We start from the raw sequence: 25,196 nt of genomic DNA, 5'->3' as shown, positions 1-25,196 counted from the left end.
GATCCCGCTTTCGTCGTCCAGAGCGAGATGTCGTTGGCGTATTGCGCGTTCCCCCAGCCTTCAATCGCTTGCAGCGCCTTCAGAAGGCTCAGGAGTGCCATGCTCAACAACACCGGCGAGAATTCCGAGCCTTGAGTGGTTCTCTTACTACCCTGCTCGATGAGTGGGGATGCTTCCTCCCCCGCTTTGATTCTCGATTTCCGATCCATTAGAAAGCCCGTACATAGTCTTAGACCCATTCTCCACAGCCAGTGCCCTAGAGATTGGTCAGGATGTTGGCTTGGGAGACGTTGTCAAGCGCTCCCTTGAGGTCAAGTGCCTGGCGAGTGCCTCGTGACCTGTTACACGACTTCTTCTTTTATCTGTATGAGTACGTGCTGCGTGCTCAGGTGCTTTTGGAAACGAAACATTGTGTGCGGCATTTGGTTGGTTCTCTTCAAGTGTCTCTGTAGTCTGTTTAACACCAACCTTTTCATCACCTTGCCCAGGCAGGACGTGAGGGAGATGAGTCTCAGATTCTCAATGAGTTGGTATTGGAATGAACGTGACTTTTACGGCCTTCCAGCTGCTTGGCAGTTCGCCGCTCTCCCGGACCTCGTTCATGTGCATGAGGAGCTCTTCTTTCGCAGTTTCGCTCAAGTTTTTCAGTAGTTGATACGTGACGCTGTCTGGCCCACAGCTCTCTTCTGGGCGCTCTCCGCTATGGTAATTCTCAGTTCCGGGCCCGTAAAGGGTTTGTCCAATTCCTCATTTGGGAGGCCTCGGTACGGTCCCGGCCGATCCTTGACCTTCTCCGTCTTCATCTGTTTCTCAAGTCTTTTAATAATTTATTCACGTCCTGGTAGTAAATATTAAAGGAAAACTTAAAAGCCGGAACAAGATTTCTTCACGTACACTGTACCGCTTAAACGATTTTTCTCTAGCTCTTCCGCACACTACCGTTGCATGAAAACTGTACGCCATCGCCAACATGACAGCAACGCGCCTGCCCAGTTCAGACCTAACCGGTACCCGCTTTTAACCCGTCACTCCCCTACACGGAAAGTGGATGGTGTTGTAGACTTTCGCTGCCCCTCGTCTTACCTCGGCAGTAAATTTCGGGCAGTACCTCGGTGATCTTCATGAGATTGGTTCACAATATCGAGGAAAAAATACAGGCCTATCCTGTGGTATACAGGCGCCCTCTCTGATCGTGGCTGCTAACGCTTTGATATGAATGAAATATGCAATAAACGTGCATACGCGTGAAACCTATTAATGTCGAGAGGTATAATGGTGTGCAATAAACTATGACATCAAGTAACCCGTTTTAGGCCTTAAACGTCTTAGTACTGATGCACAGCGCTTCAGGATGCAGACACAAAATGTATTAATATTGCACAGTCTTTCGGCTGCCCTCTGCTAGCTGGAGCTAGCACCCATGGCATCACAGGATCCCGCACAAAAGTATTTGAAGACATATCATCAATATATATATATATATATATATATATATATATATATATATATATATATATATATATATATATATATATATATATATATATTCAATTGTTCTTCAAGCAACGTTCGGATGCGTCAAATATTGCTCACATACATAGTATTTCATGCACGTTAACGCATAGGTTCTTGCCTATGCTGCGCAATTAATTTTTTGAACCTAGATCAGTGAATAACTTATCATGCAGTTCTTGGGTGTGCGCTGTAAATTTTTTATTAATAATATTATGGGGTAAATATTTCCTTGCTTCTTCGCACATGTACTTAGAATGTATTCCTCTTTCATGGGTAATACGCATTTCACTGATATCTGCTTACCAACCTACTAGTGGCTGCTTTCACTGTGATCATGGCATTGAGTAGACGTAGCTTCCGCGGTAAGCTATGGTTTGGTTAAGCAATAAAAAAGCACTGCATTTTTTTTTCTCTACATGTTTTACAAAGTACCCGCAGCTTAGGGCCAATGGTTGCGCTACGACTTCTAGGGCGCCCTCGAACATCAATTTTTTTTTCTTGAAAAACGGAGAATCTGCGTATTGTAAGTGGCATAATCACGAAAGAAAGCGCACACAGCTCGCAATTTCTGCTTTAACACTTTCTCCGTGCTTTCTGAGCTCGTTCGCATTGCATCCAGCTGCAGCATTTAACAATGCCAGTTCCCGATTTGCACAATGCCACATTATTCTTTGCGGCAAAATGGTACATTTTTCTGCAATGCCGCTAGAAGCAGCGCGTGCGGTAACGCGCTGCCTCCGTGCTTGAGCATCCCCCTCCCTCGGCGTAACCATGCCAACGCGCTCGTGCCACTATATATATATATATATATATATATATATATATATATATATATATATATATATATATCGTATACTAGTCTTGCAGTATATCCGACAATTTCCGGCGCTAAACCTATTGTACAAAAGTACGTCACTTTTTCCGCATTATCTTATCAACTCTACATCGGGCCAAAAACGTAAACAGGATACGAATATTGAAATTAGAACAAAACACTGAAGGAGCGTCAGTTGAAAGTTTGCGGACGCAGGTCTGGCCTTTCAACGAGGAGGTTGCAGAAGTATTTAAGTTTATTTTGGCGTATAGCATGGGAAAGTATATCGCAATGAATCTCCTGAAAGTTCGGTTGTACCTGATAGCGAGCTCGGCAGTATATGCCATACCATATATAAAGGCAAGTAAGATAACAAACATAACGTTTTCTTTTAATTACAGAAAATTATATGGTACCCATCTCGCGATGATTGTTGACGGTAATACAAGTGACATTAAATCACTACAGAGACAGAACATACTGCCACCGTCGAAATGTGTTATGTACAAGGCTTGTACTGCAGCGGAATACCTCCTTCACGCTTCCCTAAGAACACTCAGCGCCATCTAGGGCCGCCTCCGCGAACCATGCGCGTGTCCTCCGAAATGCAAGGGCGCGCCGGTGTGTGCAATCGCTGAGAAACGTGTCATGCGGCAACCAGGCTCCTCTCTATCGTTTCCCTCTGGACACGCGGCGCCATCTCGTGGCATTGCAGACAAGTTCATACGTGGCCTCTGAGACGGAAAGCCTCTGCGATAAAAAGCTAGGCGCGCCGGTGCCTGCTAACGCTGTTAATTGTTTCCTCGCTTGCCGCACACTCAGTGGCACGTACTCGGTGACTCAAGTTGGCGATAAGCTCATTGAAGAGTGGCACATACCCAATGCTTTCGTGAAGCAGCATGCTAAAACGTTGTATGAAAGGCGCTATTTAAAAAGCGGCAAATACCCAGTGCATTATGGCGCACCCTGCTAATGTGTAAGGTTGCTGTCCTTGAGGAGCCTTTGTGACGCTGGCTCGATTCCGCTCAGCATTGGAGAAATTTGAGAGATCATTTTCGACATAGTAAAGCAGCATATTCCCAGTGGCACATACCAAGCTACCCAAGCTGACATCAAAGTTGTTCGTTGAACAGCTGCACACACCTACTGGCACATGTCCAGTAACACAAGTTTGCGTCGAGGACGTTCACTGAAGACCAGCGAAGACCGATTGGCATAGGGCAAGATGCGGATTATTCAAGAACGTGGGACCGCCACCCCACCACAATCAAAGTAAGCACGGCGACCCCCAAAAATGGCGTAACCACAGCAGCAGCCTGCTTTTCCAGTGTTATAGCAATAGCAATGGCATCCGTCGAAAGCACTGATCCGACTCGAGCGGCAGATGTGGCAATCCGCCTGGTCATCTCTGCCCATCCTCGGGCAGTAATACCGACATATTCCTAAGAGGCTTGCCGAAATTTTATCAGGGGGCAAGGTATGTCGCCGGTCACTTCGCGTAATCGAGAATCATCCGAAGGAAGGGTGGGGATAGTACGGCTTGCTGGTTATCTGTGGCAGACCGGGAGGGAGCCTCGCCCGCGATTCCTTATCTAGGCCGTTGGTCCCCGCTGGCTGGCTCCAGGACCTGGGGACCAGCCGTTCTCCTTCGCCCACTTTCGCTGCCCGATATTCATGTTAGCGGAAGGGGATTCCGGGCCCCTCAAACCTCGCTCACCAGAAGGGAAGCGGTGTTACACCTAGATCTTGTTGACACAAACACACTTCCAATCCCCAATAACCCTACACAAGTATTACCCGGACATTTATCCAGCGCCGCCACGCCCGCTCTGCAATCCAACGGGAAATTTACTCCACATTTTGTGCTCCTGCACACACAATCGCAGTTTTTTGTGTATAGCACCGGAAAACACATACGCGACGGAATGGCAGACGAACCTGCTCAACCCGGATCCGACTTGCCAGAAATGGCTCGCGGACCGTGCGGCGAGAGCAATAAATCGGTCAACGGTAGCCCCGGACCCGACCATCGTGACTCATCATTCAGACTCACTTGCTCCAATAAAGCTTACTTTTTTCTCTCTCTCTTCCTTCCGACATAATTTTCTCCTCAACTAAGTCATCTCTTGGCACGAAACAAGCACTGCGATTATGCTGGAATGATATTTTAGGCCCACGTCCACTTATTGTTCGCATTTAGTGTCCCTCAAAGCCAAGCTACGCCCGGCTACGAACTCTGGGACTTAGGAGTACCGTTGTTACGCCTACAGATGAGGAGACAACAAGGGATATGCGAGACACAGACACCGCGTCGTGTCCGTCTCTTATATGCCTTCTTGCGTCCACATCTGTGTGTACTACAACAGTAATCCAAGATGCCGTGCCAAATAGCCCGCATTTCAACACTAGTGGTCCTTGTTTACTTTATTTCTTTGTTTCCATGTTTTCCCATTTTTATTTTTTCACCACGTGCCCTATTAAAGCGAATGTATTGGGGTGTGATTGTGAACCACGCCCATAAGTTAAGACTGCACGAGCACGTCACCGCACATTTATTGCATTCAATTGTTTAGTAAAGTGCCTAAAAAGTAGCCTGAATATATTCACAGTGCAGACATACGTAGGAAAATCGACAGGTAGAGTGAAATATGCCTTTTCCTGAGTATGTGTGCGCTGTGAACACATTCAAGATGCAACGCTACCAACTCGCTCAATCTTCTACCCGTGCCCAAAAAACAGCGTTCACACCTTCTAGTTTTGTGCACAATGAAGCAAGGAGACATAGAAAAGGGATCGGAAACGAAATGGAAATGTCTTAAAGGTGTAACTGAATAAAGTATAAAAGCAGAGGTATCATGTATGAAAATGTGAGCCTTGTCGTTATCACTTAGGGTATTAAATAAACATTGCAGTAGAATTTTGCGACTCTGATAACAAATTTTATGAGTTGTAAACACATCATTTATGCAAAATTATGTTTCTCAAGAATAAAAACAGATAAATTAGATTATGTATATCGGTATTTGTGTTTCGAGAACATTCTCATAATTTTTAGGAAACTGCTAGGGCGTCTGCTATAAGCAGATGGCGAGCAGTTTGGCAGCGGATGGTTCTTACGTGGCAAGTGGAGCCGGCTACGTGTTCGGTGCAGATTATGGTGTCGAGCAACTTGACGCTGAGCCGCTGCTGGCACTCGTCGGCGTTCAGCGTCCGCGTCTCCAGCTGCCGCAGGACGTCGGCCATGTCCCCGTCCGTGTCCCCTGCGTGCACGTTGATTGGTCGTGGCTCTCGTTTGTCATAGGCACACACACGCACGCACACACGCACGCACGCACACACACACACACAAACACACACACACACACGTGTGCAGTCTACTCACTGTGAGTTGCAAATATATTCATGTAAATATGATCTGTGTGCACACTTGCGGGCGTGTGTGTGTGTGTGTGTGTGTGTGTGTGTGTGTGTGTGTGTGTGTGTGTGTGTGTGTGCGTGCGTGCGTGTGTGTGTGCGTGCGTGCGTGCGTGCGTGCGTGCGTGTGTGCGTGCGTGTGTGTGTGTGTGTGTGTGTGTGTGTGTGTGTGTGTGTGTGTGTGTGTGTGTGTGTGTGTGTGTGTGTGTGTGTGTGTGTGTGTGTTCGGTTTAGCGTCTCCGCACTCGCGACCTGAAATACCGAATCACTAGAACCACACCATCTACCATTCACTCGAACACGCGTCAACTGACGTCTTCCTCTTGATTCTGCGACGCCAGCATTGCACATTCAGAGCTTGGTGTCTCACTCATTCCCGAAGTTGTAGTTAGTCACGGCACGGGCACCATCGTCGTCGTAGCCACTTCATACAGCAGGGACATCATTGCCTCCTCTCATGACTGAGAAGTCCCCTGTGTTACCCAAGATCGTTCAGCACCAACCTCTTCCACACCTTGGCGCCACTACGCGTCCGTTAGAGCAGCGCCGACTGCCACGTCCGCGGAAGCTTACCGTTGTGGGACCCTGAAGTTATTCCGTTTTCTCCAGCAGCTTATTTTCGACGCCTACTTCTCCCCCCCCCCCGAGCTTTTATTGCAATGTTTTACAGCACAATTATTCATACTGCCCGTAGGTGCCACGCTTAAGCACGACATCGCATTGTCCACAACTTGATTCTTTTTCGTTTTTTTTCCATGTTAGTCATTACTTTATACTAACACTCATCAGTCATAGTACCGTAGACCATTTAATAAGAGTGATATGGTGCAGCAGTAGGCACTTGCTTCTAATATCTCCAGCAAATCCCGCAGCTAAATCCACATATTTACTGCCGCGAAAAGATGGCCCAGCTCGTCGTCTCACAATGCATTGTTCCTAGTCACAGAATCTGCCCCAAGGACAATCCCACTCCGTCCCGCTACCTCTCCGCCACTCCTTGCGCATGGCCGGTCCTAAGTGCACGTGGCGAGCTGTAAGACAAGATCTGCTATATAACGTCACAGGTCGCGCCCTTCTCCTCAAGTCAGCCACGCAACTCACCGTGACCACGCTCATCGCCCATTTGTCGAATGCTCCTTGCCATGACCCAACGAGCGTGCCGCTGCCGTAAAATATTCCATCCGCGAATATGTTTGTCACTTTCTACCCCTTTTTTTTTTGGGGGGGGGGAGAGGAGGCACGCCGTCGGGTGTCTAGAGGCGGTTAGTGGTAGTGGCGCGCAATACTAGTTGTTTTATTCCAGTCATTCAATTTCTTTCTCCTCCATCTGACCGCCTATATTCTCAGGGTTATGCAGAGTCACTGTAGGGAAACCGAGTACTGAGGTAACAGTGACAGATTCGCAAAAATCGGTACATGCCCAGCTCATATGAACAGCTCCCATAAGTTCGTGAACAGAAGAATAACATTGTTCTGTGTTCGTCTGCACAATGTTTCCGGCCACTAAAAAAAAAACATGATCACAACATTGATTTCCCCCTTAAAGGTACACTAAAGGCTAGTAATAGGTCCACTTGGACTGTTCGAATACCATTCCAGAAACCTCGCAACGCTCGTTTTGTCCCAAGAAAAGACTTAGTTTACGAAAAAATTGCATCTGGAGCGTCCGAATACCTTTCTCGAAATTCAAATCTCCCGCCACCCAACCGCGGCAGTGATGACGTTGCATACGCCATCACCGCCCTTTGCTGCCGTCGGTGAGTGAAACGGCGTCCGACAGACGGCGGTACCGAGGCAGTACCATAGAGAAAGAAATTCAACAAGAGGGGACACTCTTCAAAAACTGGCAACAGGAAACACGTCACGCCTAGTTTCAACAACGTCCGTTAATTGACGCGAGCATCAGAAAAAAAGAATGTGAAATAAACTTCCAGACAACGTTTTATTTTTTTATTTCTTCCCACTAAAAGTGAAAAAGTTTTGCGTGTAAATGAGCTTATACTTTGCAACTTTTTGTTGCGTTGCCTAGCAACAAGCTAGCGGCACGCCAGACGCGCGTGCATACGTCATGCGCCAGACAAGCCGCAGGAGTGAGCCAGGACGGTCGTACGTGCGAAGCTCGCGTGCTCGGCGACCCGTCTGTTTTGGATGTAGCCCACTTTTTGGGGGCTCCCGGCCTTCTCTATGCTTCTCTTGCGTGTCGTCTGCATTTCCACACGGCACCACTCCACTACTGGATGACGGCAAGGTGAGAAATTGTGTATGACAGTGTGCGGCGCATTTCAATCACATTTAGGCTTAGTTCGAGTGGCGCAATTAGCGAAAAACAGCACCGCCGTCCTGGCGCAGTTAATTTGAGTTAATGCCTAGTCCTGGGAGATGTTTGCGACGCTTTCTATGAGACGCAACATTACTGTAACTTATTTCGGTAGTTTTTGGGCACGCTTGCCGCGCCCGGCTTATTGACGCAGTAAGCGAAAACCGGCTCGGCCGTGTGAGGCATTTGCGCGTGTGCATGCGTGCACTACGTCGTAGCGCCTGAGAGAGACAAGTTTTCGCGCATTCTGTGGCCCCCAACATTATCGTAACTAACGTCGTTATATTTGGGGTAGTTTAGAAGCACGGTTGCCGCGCCCGGCTTATTGACGCAGTTCGCGAAAAGCAGCTCGGCTGTGTGCCGCAGTTTCGCGTGTACTGAATCTTACTGGTAGAAGTTCGTGACGTATTCTCTGACCCGAAAAAAAGTATTGTAAATTATTTGGTAACTTTTTGGGATACCTTGAGGCTTGCTCGCCGCGCCTGGGGTTGTGAAGCTGTTAGCGAAAAAAGCAAGCCGCGGCCACAGTGAGTTAGTTTTGCGTGTACTGAATTTTAGTGGAACAAGTTTGTGACGCATTTTATAGCCCTGCAACAACTTATACATTATTGCGGTACTCACGCTTCTCGAAAACGCGACGAGCGATTGCCGAGAGTGATAACACGGGAGTGCTGCATGCGCCGGCAGGACGCGTAAAAGATAACACGGAGGAGCTCAAGAACATGACATTTATGTATTCTGAGCGACTGAAAACAGGCATTGCACCGACGAGTCTGACTTGAGTGTGATTAGAAGGCATTCTGCGAGCGTGTAACATGGTCTGGCCTAGCCTGTGTTGTAGCTACCTTTGTGTACTTGGCGTACCATCGTGTCGGCCGAGGCCAAGTTGTTTTGGAAACGCGCAGTCACCCGTGTATTTGTGCACTTAAAGTGCAGGAAATAATGCCCGGGAAAGGAGGGGTGCTTGAAAATCGGATGTTCAGATTTTATGGCATTGTTTCGGAGGAGTCTTCGCTGCGAAATGTACGTAAAAGTGAATTTATCTGTAATGATGCTCATTCACCACTTACGCACGTTTCGCCTCTACACGCAATACTCCTGTTAGGTCAATAAACGGAAATCATAAATGCTTGTAATTTACTTTCTTTCAGCTGATGGCATCCGGTGGAGCATCGTACGGCAATGACTGCTGCTTACCTGGTGCCACAACTTTGGATGAATGCAGAAGAAGCCCGGAACGAGCATTTATATAGAGCAAAATAAACATTCCATCATTTCAGAAGACGTCTTTCGTTTTCTTTATGAAATTGCACCTGACAGATTCGGCGCAGTCTTGTAAAGGTCAATCGCAATCGTTTCTACTTAAAACGATTCCACGCGAGGTTCAGCAGAAGCGAAAAAAAAAATGAATGCCGCGCCGAGCAGCGGAGCCGGCGCGGCGTGTACCAACTGGTTTTCAAAACGCGCGCGCCCAAAACCGAAACCGGAAGGAGTCAACAACATCCGCTTGGTGTGCTACAGTCAATTCGGCCGCTGGGCTCTATGGGAGTGTCCGCTCTTGTTGAAATTTCTTTCTCTATGGCAGTACAGATAAAGTCGGAGCGGCAGCATGCGGCGGATTCGCCGCTGCAGCTGCTTTTTGGCCAAATGGTGTAGACCGTTAGGGCAACTCGCGACGTCACATGGAAGTTGAATTCTCTGCTACTTGCAGTTTCTGCGAGTTTCGCGAGCCAGCAAAACCAGCGCAGCCCTACGCGATAACTACTGAAACGCGAAAGCATGGGCGGCGCGCAGACGAGATAAAGCGAAACCGTTAGACTGCCTGCGTCGTTGTCAAGGGTAATTTGAATGAGTTCTTTTGTCAAGACATGAAATACAACTGGACAAGCAGCATTTCATTTCGTATTATAATGCAATACGAGGATGTTTTGTGCAATGAGTTGTTGACTATTAGTGACAGAATTTAACTGAGAAGTGCTTTCGTCATCGGGCAACTGCTTGAATGTCCCGGGGGAGTCTCGAATGATGTACTGCATTCCCCTCGATTTCTCGATATAAAGGCTTTGTTCGCAATAATACTGCCGCCTTAGAGATTCTCGAGCACTAATCTATCCCTTTAGCTTGACTTAATATTTGTCTCTAGTGTCCCTTTAAGCCGTACTACATTAAAGTAAAACGACATTAGGTATTTTGGTTTTGTTGATTGTGTGTTGGCTAACATAAACATTCTCACATTTTAGTAGCGTATTTGACATTTCCCGTTGTAGGTACAAAATTGTCTGCATAGGTGCATAGGCATTTTACACCAGTTTTGGATGAGCGTTAAGCAGGAAAGAATTAAGATCTTTTTACGAATCACGCAATCGGCTATCAGGCTATATAGGTAGACATCCATCGCGCTGTATACTCACCGTCAATCTTGCCCCAGCCAGTAGCATAAAGTTCGGTGTTTCCTGGCAAGGTGTCGTTGAGCGAGTATTTAGGCAGGCAGACTGGCTGAATGAACTTGCTCAGGGGAACGTCTCTGTCGAGCTTGATGATGGCGATGTCGTTCTGCGCACAAAAGCACGACTCAGCATCTCCAACGCCCCAAACTAGCGTTGACGCCTTGTAAATGAGTGCCGAGGTCTGTTGCCTTAAATAAGCACTGCTCGCAACATTTGCTAACAAGTTAGAAATCTGCAACCTCAATTGCAAAGACTAAAATTTCGACTGATGAGAGCGTGTGGAATGCGGCAAAAACCTCACGAAATCTGTCTATCGGGAAACAAGTTTTCTTGTACACTTACCTCTTCATTTTGGTTTCTTCACTTTCCCATCCATTTTCATACGTTCTCTACCACTTTTTCGATAAAGCAGTCTATCCGAGTGTAATAAGCGCTGCGTTTCGGCACGAGAGCATGTTTATAGTCGTGTGCACAACCAATTGAAATGGGAGGAACGACGACATATGTCGGCGCTGGGTAGCTCAGCCTCTCGCCTGCATTAGGTGCACAGATAATCGAGATTGAGAGTTCCTTGACTCCAGAAATTTCAATGGATAAAAAGGTACGTGAAGCACCTGAAATGTTATGGTCATGGCTCATGTAACAGTCTGTAAGAGAGGACTGTGCATTGGCATTTTTGATGCTAATCTTGTCACAAAACAACAGTTGTTATCTACTTTAACACTTTACAATGACGACACTTTAAGGCCACGAACGTCGTACACTTATCATCGTGAAATAGCGCATTTTCAGGAAATTATCGAGCGCACTGCACTAGATAGAGAGTGTTCACTCAAAATGGGTGTAGGCCACGAAGGGGGTAAGCATATTTCTCAGTGTGGTACGACAAGTTTTCGACGGTGCGACAATATAAAAGCCAGAGTCGTATTCAACACGCAGTCAGAGATTCCGCAGGCGTTATGACTGAAGCAGTTACTTCTCTGATATGTATACATTTGCCTCAGTCAAGTATACAATCAGAGGGCGGGCCTGGTAGGCCGAGCAGCCAAACTGCTAGCTGCAGGATCATGAAAGCTCAGTGTACCATACGGAAGAGTGACCTGTAGACTCTAGCAATGTCGTGAAAAGACGAGGATCGCATGTGACCGCTCATGATAAATGTGGTAGAGGGAATTTAACATAGGCAATTATTCAATGAAATTAAGAGTGGGCACGAAGAGCCAGACTGCATTGAAAGAAATAAAAAATACATTGCCTGTATTCCGGTGTTAAAAATTTTTTTTCACACTTTGAAAGATATTGATCTTTTTATGCCGTTGAATGCATTTTGCATCTCTTTGGCCTCTAGCTTTCTAGGGTGTTTCTCTTAATACTGTAGGTCAGAGAAGAGCAACAGAGGGTGCCTCCACTTGGATTCAAGCTGCTTGAATGCTCAGGATTGAAATAAGTCACTTTTCCTGAAGAATATAAATGTGTACATTACTCCCTTTTATTTCATCTTATTTATTATCGCATTCAAGGCACTAAGATATAAAAAGACCGGATAATTAAAATATATGGTAAAGCTGGCGAAATTAAACATTCATTCAATGAAAGGGCAGTTAAACATAGACAGTAACTTATTTTCTCTCGTTTCGGTTGTAATAAGCAAATTAAGTGCTCAAAATTATGGATGCATTTGTCATGCCCTCGGGGCACACGTATGTATTTACGCGGTGATTAACTTTAATGGAAGAAAGACCGCTGCATGAGAAATATTTGAAATGTGCAGGTATAACACACCTAAGCTGTAAGTGAGAACCTAATTTATTCTACGGTATAAGACAATGAGATGTTGTACTATGCGACCAGCCATTCAGAATGGCGGGCCACACTTTCTACTTGGTTTTAGAGCGATGAACAGGAGCGAAAGTTTGATGCTCGGCACATAGTTGCAGCTTCGCTAAGTCACTACTTCTCGCAACACCGTAAAGCGTGAAACACCGCTAGGTGATCTTATCGTACTGCGCGATGGCGTCGTATGCACTGGTCGAGAGTGAACGATCCTGCGCTGTGCCGAAATTCTAGTGCGTTTCATCGCACTCCCCCATCCTAGAAGGAAAGTAAACAGAAGCACTAAGTTTAGATTGATGAACTATTCGAGAATCACTATAGTTTCGCTTATTTCGCGGTAATATGTTCATTTCGCTTACCTGAAACTCCAAGACCTCAGTGTGAGGTCAAACATTGCAAAGTATTTTTTCGCATTGCGACAGTTGTGGTTAAGTAAAAGTTCTCAAAACTTCGCAAGTTCAACCTTTGCCTCTCTAAGAAGAGGACGTTAGAGTGTCATTGCAAAGCTTCCATTCTTCGGGGTTTGTTTAAGAGTGCACTCGTTTCGCGCCATTCCGGGTGAATCTGGTACGCTTGTATGATTACAAAGAGCATAATGAGCCCAAGCTTATGTGATCATGCGTATACTTAGGTCAGCCATTACACTCGGACAGCCTACCAGGTTGGCATTTCTATTCTAATGAATAAGCAGAGCTATTTGATTTTTCTTTTTGAGTTTCTAGATTTCGCATAGAATACTCGCCTTTTGTTGTATGTCAGAAACAGTGAAGACTGTCCGACTTAATTACTTTTTCCGCCGACGCTTTCTCTGTCATATTGTGACTGCGGAAATGCTTAATGCTAACTGAAAGGATCAGCCTAGCTACACATTTACGCTACCACAAGTAGAGAGTAGGGATGAAAAGAAGTAACTGGAAGAAATAAAAAGAGAAAATTCGCGCACCTAAACACGCACGCGGAACGCACTGTCACGCGAAGTGAAGGTAGTTTAGAGAGCATGGGGAGCCCTTCTTGTGCGATACAGGCTCGCAATACGTTGCACTCACGTATGTCTTGAAAGAAGCCCTGTGCTCGCAGGCGTGCTCTATACCAACTTCTATTTCTCCTGGGTCCGTGGCTTCCCTTGAGTGAGACCCCAGATGCACCCGGATTAGGAAATGTACCACTGGAGGAAGATACCTGCGACACAAAGTGGCCATCGGATGTGAGCACGATGCGACATATCCAGACATTATGGAGACAGGTTGGCACAATACGCTGAAACAGCCGCATTTCCTTCAGCTACGGCTGCCAAACTCTCCCGCGTCGTGCTGCGCTATGTTACTCTTTCGCCGCGGGCCCCCTTGCATCACGTTTAGCGATCGTGGTTGCCACCTAGTTGCCGACATCGTCGAGGAGCTTCTACTACTTCCTGCTGCCAAATTTCGCCGTGGTAGCTTATGTCATCCCCAAACGAATGGCATTACCAAACGCACTAACATGCTTGCAATTTACGTGTGTGTCGATTCTAAGCGCAGAAGCAGGGACTGCATCTTACTTTGTATCGCTAACACTACAGAGTCTATGTAATCTCCCGCCTCATAGCCAGTGGCCACCGTTCCAGGCAAATACAACTAGGTCATGTCTGCCGCCTTATGCCCTGTCATCTTCGTCCTAACGAGTAACTCACCCGGCGAATGTCGTCTGCGATGGGGAAAGTGCTGTGCGTCAGTGCTATGCAATAGTTGTCTTCCATATTCCAAACAACTTCTAAGAGAAGTTTTGCCGACCGCCACCATCAACAACCTTTCTAGAACCTACGGAAGCCTGTTGCAATCTTCGGGATACTAGGTCACTACGAATAAGCCACTCAGCTCCTTTGTCAGCTGCTTTTTTTTTTTCGGTTGAACTACATCGCCGGAGGCACTGACCGATGCATAATGTTACGGTGCTAGCTCTCTGCTTGCCCTATATTTGGACTATGCCAACACAGCGTACAAAATCGGGAAGAGGCTGTGCTCACCGTTTATTCTCCCGTCCCCACCTCTGCACCGCCCTCCGTCGAGCCCCATAATTCTTAATCGTCCCACACCGAATAGCGAGTGGATGACACGAGCAACATGAAATACTAACACGTCCTTGCATTTCTCAAAAGCTTCAATAAATGGCCATCCTTCCTTTCGATATTTCAACGACTCTAAAGATTTTTGCATGATGCAAAATATCGCAGAGTATATGAAAATTAATCCGTATACCTGCCAACTCTCCATCATTGTCAACGATTCTGATAGAATAAACTTCGTAGGAAACCAGGGCTCCCCTCTGCAATGCAATAGAAGCTCAGGCCAGCGATTGAGATCTTCTTATCAGACCACACCACTGCGCTTGCACTTATTATCTACAGATCAGGTCGGGGTCACATAGGCATTTAATGTAAAAGCATACCGGTGTCTATCGCATCGGTATCGCAGAATTATCTTTAGTGAGTGATACGGGCCTTCTAAAATACAACACTGAAACGGTATTTCAAGAAAAAGCTTAAAAATAACAGCCGATATAGAGAAATGCATTGCCTTTTCTCACAGGAAGGTTTGAAATGGTACGTTTTGTTTTAAGGAGACAACAAAGAGAATTTGCAATGTATTGGTAAATTGCCCTCTTACATTACCAAATACTTCCCTCTTACTAAGAGAGGAGACTTGCTAAAGCAAAATAGGTGCACCAACAAAAAGACGGTGGTGACGTCACCTTGAAGTTTCCGCAACCGCTAACCGACATGTGGATTTTGACGGCTACAGGTGGCCGGAGTTTCTATTAGTAAGTACAAACTATTTGCATAACAAAAGAGGTGAGGACTGAACTTATCAAGTTTCAAGAGCATTTCCTGAGTCCGTTATCGGCGCAAATACAAAATAATTCTTTGAAATTTGTGATGTCCCAGTGAAGTGCATTCACTCGCGTTTAGGCGTGAATGAAACAAAAATTTTACTTTCAGTTTTGATTTATCTCGTAATAATCAACCTGTTACACTGACATACCATACAAACGGAGTTTTAAAAGAGTACAATAGCAGTGTATGCTGATTATGTGTTGCTCTTCAGCGTCTCTCCAAGGGAGAAAAACAGTGTTGATGTTGAGACCCAACATCTGGAGATTCGGTAGTAAATTATTCCCCGCCGCACAAGCTTGTGGCGGGAAATACAAATCGCACTGACGCACGCAATGCTGAAATGACGGAGCAGGATTCACCGTCTGGATTGTGTCCGGAACTCGCGAATGTGCGGCACATTAGTGCGGTCCGGTTTACATATTAGCAGCAGCGTTTTTTTTTTATGTGTGTTTACGAGCTTTTTCTGCAAATGCATTCGAAATTTCTAAGTGCAAATGTGAATGCGGTCAGTAAATGATTTCTACGGTATATTTAAGAAATCGTTTTGCACATATGTAACATATCATTTCAGCAACTAGCACCAACGTAATTTTTTACACGTTACAGGTTATGCATCAATAGCACTCTAGAGACAAGAACGCTTTCGAACCTCGTATTCTCAAAATAAATGGCCTGTCGAAAGGATTCCCATAGGGCCGTGTGCTCAATGCGTGTCTCAAAAGCTTACCGAACGCAATGCGAGGCCGTGATCACGTGGCGTCTGTCAATTAGCGTGCCGGCACAGAAGTGGCGCTCAAAGTTCAAATTGTGGTGCAGCTGGAAGCCAGCCTGCCAGGGCCAGCTTCCGGGAGCTGCTTCAGTGCCGCCCAGGATCCTGTCCTCGGCATTCAGCACTGGTTCGATGGCCGGCCTTCCGCACTGCTCAAAGGTTGGCGCGGACCTCGCCTCTACAAATCCGGCGGCCCAGAAAACCAGCGCCAGGGCAACGGCGCCACCAGCCGATGACAGAACCATGTTTTGGCGAGAGCCGACGCCGACGCCTCTACGAAGAGTTCACAGAGTTCCTGCACACACTTTGATTGAGGCGTCTGTTGTCTACACCGGCACAAAATACCGTCAGAATTTTGTGCTTAGCGCTATTCTCGGAGCGTGTCCGTTCGCGAAGCCCTGAATGTGAATTCTAGAGAGAGCGCACACGGGAAGTACAATGAGCAGTTCCTTTTATCAGCTGACGCCACCGACAGTAATGACAAGTCTTATCGGACCCGCAGCCCATTAAGCAAACGAACTCCCGTTTGCCCAACAAAGAGTGCTTTAGAAGCTTATTGCCTCGAGATTGATGACTCGCGGCTTACCAGATAACGCACTCGATTCAATTCACCGATCGAAACGTTTCTAGCAAGGCAAAAGTCTGAACCTAAATAAGCAAGGCACGCAACTATAGTCAACCTCCCCACCCCCCCTTGCCCCACTGTTCTCCGTGCTGTTTCCATCACTCCTTACGATGGTCACTTTGAACAGCTCATCGCTGATTTAGGCTAGTTTTTCCTTAGTTCCTGATCCTACATGCTTATGCGCACCCTTTTCTACGGTGAAAAGTACTTGAAGCTAATATTCCAGAAAAATGTTACCTTGTCTGTCCATTCATTAGAAACGTCATCACGTATCAAATAATTGCACCAATGTGTTCATCCCTATGCTGTGACTGGAGAGGGACCTTGGGTATATGGCTACTTGTTTTTCATTTCGGCCAGAAATCCCAAGAGCTTGTGCACTCACACACCTCGTGGCTATCTTGGGCACCGCCACTCATTCCCGCCTCGTGTACATATAGCGATAACGAACCGAGAAATCGGCACACCGGATGCCAACCTCAGCAGCAAGGAAATATTTTAATCTTTAGCGGGTCATTCCGGAGATAGTGGGCTTAAATACGAAGATAATGCGCTCGGGAAATCCATTGTCTTTCTTTGCACCCGCGATAGAAACCTTCCTATGCAGTCTGCAACGTCAACACTGCTTCCTGCAGCGAGTACCTTTGAATTCGAATTCGTTGGGACATTCAGAACACAGAGACCTTGTAAAGGCCGTAAAGGGACGGAGGAAGGTCATGTTAATCAGTTCGCTGAGCTTGGCGCGCTTTAATATCGAGCCCAAGAAAAGTTATACTTCAATATTTCCAAGGGTTGACTTCTCACTTCTCTTAACTCTTCATCACACCAATGCAAATGTAGGTCAACTGGGTCAACTTCACAATTGTGTAATGGACCTATGGACTTAAATGTTGTCGGCAGCTGTAAGTGTGTACATCCTTCGTGCATTTTGAACTAAATGAGTAAACTGGAACATGTATATAAGAAAATGCTGTCGACATGAAATAACTCAAGTGAACCCTATGGGAAAGTTTGCAGCCTTCGCCGTGTAACTTGCTTGCCCATGCTCGGCCGAACTAAGCCGTAAATCATTTCAAATCACAAAGTGATTTGAAATGATTTCAATCACCTGAAAAACCACACACCGCATATAATGGCGTCATACGCACCACAAGAACGTCCTGGTATTCTAAAGTGTGAAGACTTTAGTGCGCTTTCTTAATTATTCTTAATTATTTTGTTACGCTTTTTTAATCAAGGAGCACAATGTTATCTCTTTCTTATTTCTGTGAAACATATTTTTTTATAATTTCTAAGATCAAAGTACATATTCTCATTACGAAATTCTCGTACGAATGAACAGCGTTTTCTGGGAGAATAACCGGCAGGCTTCCGCTCGTCAGCAACTTTCTGCCTCTTGCCTCAACAAGCATCTGCAATTGCCATCATTTCTTCACGTGTAAGTGGGATTGCTAGAAACCCGGGGAGCCCTCTTGTGTTCAGTCCTTAGCTAAAGATATTTCTTTTGCAAAAATTCCAATTCAGAAAACAGTCATTCCTTTATTTCCGGCGGCTCTATTCACCAGAGTAATCTTTATTTATTTTAATATCTAGTAAAGATTCCAGTCGTCTTCGTCACCGTGACAACATTTCACTGCGATAGCTGAGTAAGTCACACTACACTGAATTTTACGTGCTGTCAGTTGCTTGGTGAGTGCCGTGGAGACCTCCACATGACGTACGTTTGGCTTTTATTGCTACAACAATTATACGGACACTCCAAGCGCATTTCTGCCGTCGCCGTCGCCGTGAGGTTCAGTATAAAGTCCAAGGGCGATAAAATCGTCGCCGCGTGCCGTATGCTGTATATGCGAGTGAAAGCGCGCCAGGGTGAGCCGGCAGTCGCGGCTGAATCTCGCTCACGCAACGGAGAAAAGCGGGGAGAAAGCACGCCGCCTTCCGTCGCGTGCTAGGCTTTGAGGAGGGGGAGAGAGGGGGCGGGAGGCGAATTCTACTCCGGCTGCCCGCTTTACTGCACGAACCCGGCAGGGCCACTGTATTTTAAATGCCATCTGTGAGGGGTACAGAATCCACGCTGCGCTGTGTTTTCGTGCCTCAGTTCGCGTTGATGTCAGCGGCAGCACCAAGGTCAATTCTCTCGCACCTGCTGCCTCGTTTCCTCACCGTAGCGTTTTCACAGCCAGTTTCCGCGGTCGTCGAGTGAGATGTGTTCACGTTTGCTTGTGCGGGCATGAAACCATGCTTGTTAATTTAGTTAGTATGCCTATGTGTACCAGCTCATACAGCCGGTAAAACGACGGTCCTTATTCGTATAGCTGTCCCCTAATTTGATATCACAATCGATGCTTCACCATTCGGAAGAAACTGCCACTTTCTTTAACTTTCTGTATGAATACATTGTTGTCGTGACAGCATGATTACAACATCGAAAAGACCAGTTCAGCAAGGTGGTAAGTACTCTTGCCATTAAAATCAAGGCGCCAGAAAGCGTCTTATTAGGGCAAAGTTGTCTACGGCTAGGATCCCAGGATTTATTCGTGGCGTAGCGTCGACAGAACACAGTGATGTGTCAATCCCGATGGCAGTGCAGAGCAGAGCACTGGCTCATGCCCCACTAAGGCAGAAGCTCCAAGCAATGACCGATCAATGGCTCGTACCCACGTAAGCAAGCAAAAATGCAATGGCTCATAACCCCGTAAGCAAACAAAAATGCAATTGCTCATAATCCCGCAGTCCAGAGGCGGCAAGCACGCAGCAAAGTGAAGTGAACAGAGTATACATTTCTTGGAATCACGACCCCTCCCCAAACCGCTTACAAATCAGCACACGCTTCACTAAAGAACAACCTCAAAACAACCATCTGAACCATATCATTAATGGTAAGGTGCTCCTGAGAACAATGCGAAGCATGTAGTGCTCTCTGTGTAAGCTTACTCGAAAAGATTGCTGTTACGTAAGCTACCGCGGCAACAGCAGCTTCCGCCATGGGGACGTCCCCATGCTTTCATACATAATATAACCATCCTTGCGACCAATAACTCTTCTATGGCTAATAGTAAGCAAGCAAAAATGCAATGGCTTATAACGTGGTAAGGCCGTGGCTGCAAGCACTCAGCAAAATGAAGCGAACAGTGCATATATTTGGAATAACGCACGCAACATGCAAAACAGCCTTTATAACATACAAAATAACCTGCTTAGCAATAGATTTCAATGTTGTTGCAGCACCGCCGTGGGCGGTGCCGTGCTGTCAGAATTACCCTTACTTCCATTGGTACCATTACTCTAAAATAATATTACAACCATCACTTTAAAGCCATAAATATGGCATACGTTTGTCAATTTTAACGCAGTAAAGTATTGCCATCACTCAACAGTGGTAGTGGTAGTTTTCAACAGTTGCACTGGGCATCCACTTTCACAGGGCCGGGATGGCAAGGGAATTTTTGAAAAGGCAGGGTGATTAGCCAGCGTATTTCGCCTACATGCTACTCTGCGGGAAATGGCACGAAGGAGAACAAAGGCTAGGACAAGGTGGGCAAGACAGACCACAAAAAGGTGCAGTCAATAAAATCACAAGACACATGAGCACCTAAGAAACAACATAAATGCAGTTTGCACTGCCCTTTTCGTCCATTTTATGTCAGCATGCTTTACGCCCAATATTTCAAACCATGATTTACACCTGTACTCTCGAGGGTGTAGAAGATAATGGATCACTAAGGGCTCCAAATTTGAACGCACTTCCCAAGTAACATTTCCCTAAAAATATTGGGGCGTCGCACAGCTGGCAAGCCATCTTTCTGCCCCATCTGAGATAATCTGACGGAACAATTGCTTTTGCTTTTATTTTTAAATCGTATGTTTAAAGCGCAACGTCGAACATCTTTCTGTCTTGATTTAGGTCAGCTTAAGCGAAAATTGTTCACTTCCAGTTGAACTAAAGCGATTCAAGGTGGCTTACAAAGAAAAATAAAGTACGTGTTTTTACGCACGAAAACTACTGTCTCCTCACGAAGCACGCCAATCAATCAATCAATCAATCAGTCAACCAATCAATCAATCAATCAAAGCTTCCTTTCAGTTTGTAATACAAGTAGGGGGTAAGAGAGAAAACGCCGTGTATACGACCCCTTGACGAAGCACGCCGTGGTTGGAAACTACGTTTAGTTTTGACCATCGGGAGTTATGTAACGTATACGCAATGCATAGTACGCGAGCATTGTGTACATTGCTTTCGACGGTAATGCGATTCCCATTGAAATACCTATAGCACAGAACTGAATACGTCAAGGAGCCCAATAGAGGCTAAAGTAGGATCAAGGACTGACGTCAGCAACAAGATCAGAACCAACCCTCTCTCCAGAAACATACATCCAGAATATAATGTCGAAAGGAGAAAGCCAAGAGCTAAAGCACTCTTGCAGGAAATAGAACAGCAGAACCAATTGGCAGCTATAGTTGATGCAGCCTGGGTGAAAGGTAAAGAAGCATATACGGCCATTGTCTCAAATTATCAAGAAAAGGTGCAAGATGCTATCACTATTTTTACCAAGGACCCCAAGGTGGCGGAACAAGTGGCAATTGCTCTAGCCATCAGGAGTAATAAGTGGGCCTGCATTTACAGTGATTCGAAATCCGCTATAAAGTGTTCTGATAAAGGCTACGTAGCTAGTGTTGCAGCTAAACTTTTTGAAAACATTGGGATTATGAGAACTGAAATCCGATGGTTTCCTGCGAATATAGGGAAAGTGGACGAGACTCGGATAAACCTCAATGAGGTTGCTCATGACTTTGCACGAGGACTTGCTAACCGTGACAGTCACAACCGAGCCGTTCACCATCAAGCCAGGCAATCTAGAGATCATGTAATAACATGGAATGACATTACCAAACACTACTATTTAGGACGCAGGCAATTCCTATTGCCACATTCAAAACTCAACAGGGCTCAGGCAATTTCACTGCGCTTATTGCAAACAGGTACATATCCCACACCGCACACCATTATTAAAATATATCCAGAGAGGGAGATTAAGATGGACTGCAACGATTGTAATGGCATCATTGGAATCAGACATATGCTTGCGGGGTGTCCCGCGACTCTCCCCAACCTCGTTGACGAATGGACACAGTGGGAGAAAATTATTCAAAGCCCATTGTTTCAGGACCAACTAAGGGCCGTCCAGAGGGCCCTGATGTAGCTGAAAGGCTTGGCCCTACAGTGCCAACGTGGGAGCGGCCCGGCTCGGCTTAAGAAGTCGAGCCTCCGGACCTCCTTGCAATAAATGTTTTCACACACACATACACACACTGACACATCCTATTGCAACCGTCAAAACGAGTAATGTATGAGGCACGTATTGCAGCGGGACTCCTCTTTCAGGCTTCCGGATGGATGGATGGATGGATGGATGGATGGATGGATGGATGGATGGATGGATTGGATGGATTGGATGGATGGATGGATGGATGGATGGATGGATGGATGGATGGATGGATGGATGGATGGATGGATGGATGGATGGATGGATGGATGGATGGATGGATGGATGGATGGATGGATGGATGGATGGATGGATGGATGGATGGATGGATGGATGGATGGATGGATGGATGGATGGATGGATGGATGGATGGATGGATGGATGGATGGATGGATGGATGGATGGATGGATGGATGGATGGATGGATGGATGGATGGATGGATGGATGGATGGATGGATGGATGGATGGATGGATGGATGGATGGATGGATGGATGGATGGATGGATGGATGGATGGATGGATGGATGGATGGATGGATGGATGGATGGATGGATGGATGGATGGATGGATGGATGGATGGATGGATGGATGGATGGATGGATGGATGGATGGATGGATGGATGGATGGATGGATGGATGGATGGATGGATGGATGGATGGATGGATGGATGGATGGATGGATGGATGGATGGATGGATGGATGGATGGATGGATGGATGGATGGATGGATGGATGGATGGATGGATGGATGGATGGATGGATGGATGGATGGATGGATGGATGGATGGATGGATGGATGGATGGATGGATGGATGGATGGATGGATGGATGGATGGATGGATGGATGGATGGATGGATGGATGGATGGATGGATGGATGGATGGATGGATGGATGGATGGATGGATGGATGGATGGATGGATGGATGGATGGATGGATGGATGGATGGATGGATGGATGGATGGATGGATGGATGGATGGATGGATGGATGGATGGATGGATGGATGGATGGATGGATGGATGGATGGATGGATGGATGGATGGATGGATGGATGGATGGATGGATGGATGGATGGATGGATGGATGGATGGATGGATGGATGGATGGATGGATGGATGGATGGATGGATGGATGGATGGATGGATGGATGGATGGATGGATGGATGGATGGATGGATGGATGGATGGATGGATGGATGGATGGATGGATGGATGGATGGATGGATGGATGGATGGATGGATGGATGGATGGATGGATGGATGGATGGATGGATGGATGGATGGATGGATGGATGGATGGATGGATGGATGGATGGATGGATGGATGGATGGATGGATGGATGGATGGATGGATGGATGGATGGATGGATGGATGGATGGATGGATGGATGGATGGATGGATGGATGGATGGATGGATGGATGGATGGATGGATGGATGGATGGATGGATGGATGGATGGATGGATGGATGGATGGATGGATGGATGGATGGATGGATGGATGGATGGATGGATGGATGGATGGATGGATGGATGGATGGATGGATGGATGGATGGATGGATGGATGGATGGATGGATGGATGGATGGATGGATGGATGGATGGATGGATGGATGGATGGATGGATGGATGGATGGATGGATGGATGGATGGATGGATGGATGGATGGATGGATGGATGGATGGATGGATGGATGGATGGATGGATGGATGGATGGATGGATGGATGGATGGATGGATGGATGGATGGATGGATGGATGGATGGATGGATGGATGGATGGATGGATGGATGGATGGATGGATGGATGGATGGATGGATGGATGGATGGATGGATGGATGGATGGATGGATGGATGGATGGATGGATGGATGGATGGATGGATGGATGGATGGATGGATGGATGGATGGATGGATGGATGGATGGATGGATGGATGGATGGATGGATGGATGGATGGATGGATGGATGGATGGATGGATGGATGGATGGATGGATGGATGGATGGATGGATGGATGGATGGATGGATGGATGGATGGATGGATGGATGGATGGATGGATGGATGGATGGATGGATGGATGGATGGATGGATGGATGGATGGATGGATGGATGGATGGATGGATGGATGGATGGATGGATGGATGGATGGATGGATGGATGGAAGTTATGAGCTCCCCTTTGGAACGGGTACTGGGTTGCGCCACCAAGCTCTAGCATTTATACTGTCTAATGTCCTACCTAGATTAAAAAAGAGAAAAAAAACAAAAAAACGAACTATGAATTTCAATCACCAAATTTTCTGACCACCTATTGTGAACTTTCTTTTTGTACGTCTCCGTTTTTTGTCGTTTCCCTACTTTTCTTCCGCCAATCTTGCAATCGCCTCTTACTAATCTCTGTTGTGAACATGTTTGCTTTCCCCCTGCTCTCGCTGAACCCAAGAGCTCCAAGAAGTCCAGTGGTACCTAAATCGACCGCTGGGCAGATATCTTCACATTTTAATAAAACATGCTGCATCGTTTCCCTAGCTTTACCGCTGCTGGCACATGCTTACTCTTTCTTGATTTATCTCGCTTTATAAGTGCCTGTTCTAAGGCATCCCGATCTCGCTTCGAAAAGTAATCAGCTTCCCTTTGAGTTCTTTCCTGATTTCGTTTCTTCCCCTTAAGTAGTTACTCATGGCAGGTTTCTTTTCCATTGCCGCCACCCATAAGATTATTTCAGCCTCTCTGACTTTCTGTTTGACGTTCTTTGTTGCTATTTTGCGCACCGTACAGGCCGCATACTTGCTGGTAAGCTTCCTCATTCTTTTCCTCCACTGTGAATGAATGTTTTTGCTGTACAGACAACTCCACAATCTCCCAGCCCATTTACTTCCTTCCATATTCCTCAATCGTTCTTCATACTCAATTTGACTGCGAGCTTCCCCCGTTTCAAAACTAGTCCAGCCCATATCATCCTACACAGCTTCGTTTGTAGTCTTCCCGTCAGCGCCCAATGCGAAGCGACCCACTGACCTTTGGTTCCCACCGAGTCCTGATTGTAACCCTGATTTAAAGCAAACAACCCCATTTCCAAATATAAATGCCTGGAACCATTACACGTTTCCACATACCCCGGAGCACCTCGTACCTATTGTAGCCCCATAGCACTCTGTGCTTCGTTATGGCTGCATTTCTCTTCCCCTTTACCGTTATTTTTTCTCCTGTGTTTCCCTGTATATATTGTCTTCATTTATCCATATAAGAAATTATTTATATGCTTTTACGTGAGGTATTTCCTCGCCCTGTATCGCTACTCTCTGTTCACTGTTTTCAATGAATACC

The 25,196-nt window shown here is 46.3% G+C and overlaps 1 protein-coding gene across 1 annotated transcript in view; it reads right to left on the bottom strand.

The window, feature by feature from the left end:
• Positions 1-25,196, bottom strand: part of LOC135908217 (transmembrane protease serine 9-like) — a 67,969-nt gene that overhangs the window by 4,314 nt on the left and 38,459 nt on the right. Inside the window, exons 8-11 of the mRNA XM_065439970.1 lie at positions 15,937-16,251; positions 13,387-13,519; positions 10,472-10,613; positions 5,447-5,589 (exon numbers count right to left, since the gene is read on the bottom strand). Coding sequence (XP_065296042.1) covers positions 5,447-5,589; positions 10,472-10,613; positions 13,387-13,519; positions 15,937-16,251 — 733 coding nt within the window. The remainder of the gene's footprint in view (positions 1-5,446; positions 5,590-10,471; positions 10,614-13,386; positions 13,520-15,936; positions 16,252-25,196) is intronic.

Source organism: Dermacentor albipictus, chromosome 2, assembly GCF_038994185.2.
Source record: "Dermacentor albipictus isolate Rhodes 1998 colony chromosome 2, USDA_Dalb.pri_finalv2, whole genome shotgun sequence".
Taxonomy (NCBI): domain Eukaryota; kingdom Metazoa; phylum Arthropoda; class Arachnida; order Ixodida; family Ixodidae; genus Dermacentor; species Dermacentor albipictus.
This window is presented reverse-complemented; position numbering and strand designations above follow the sequence as displayed.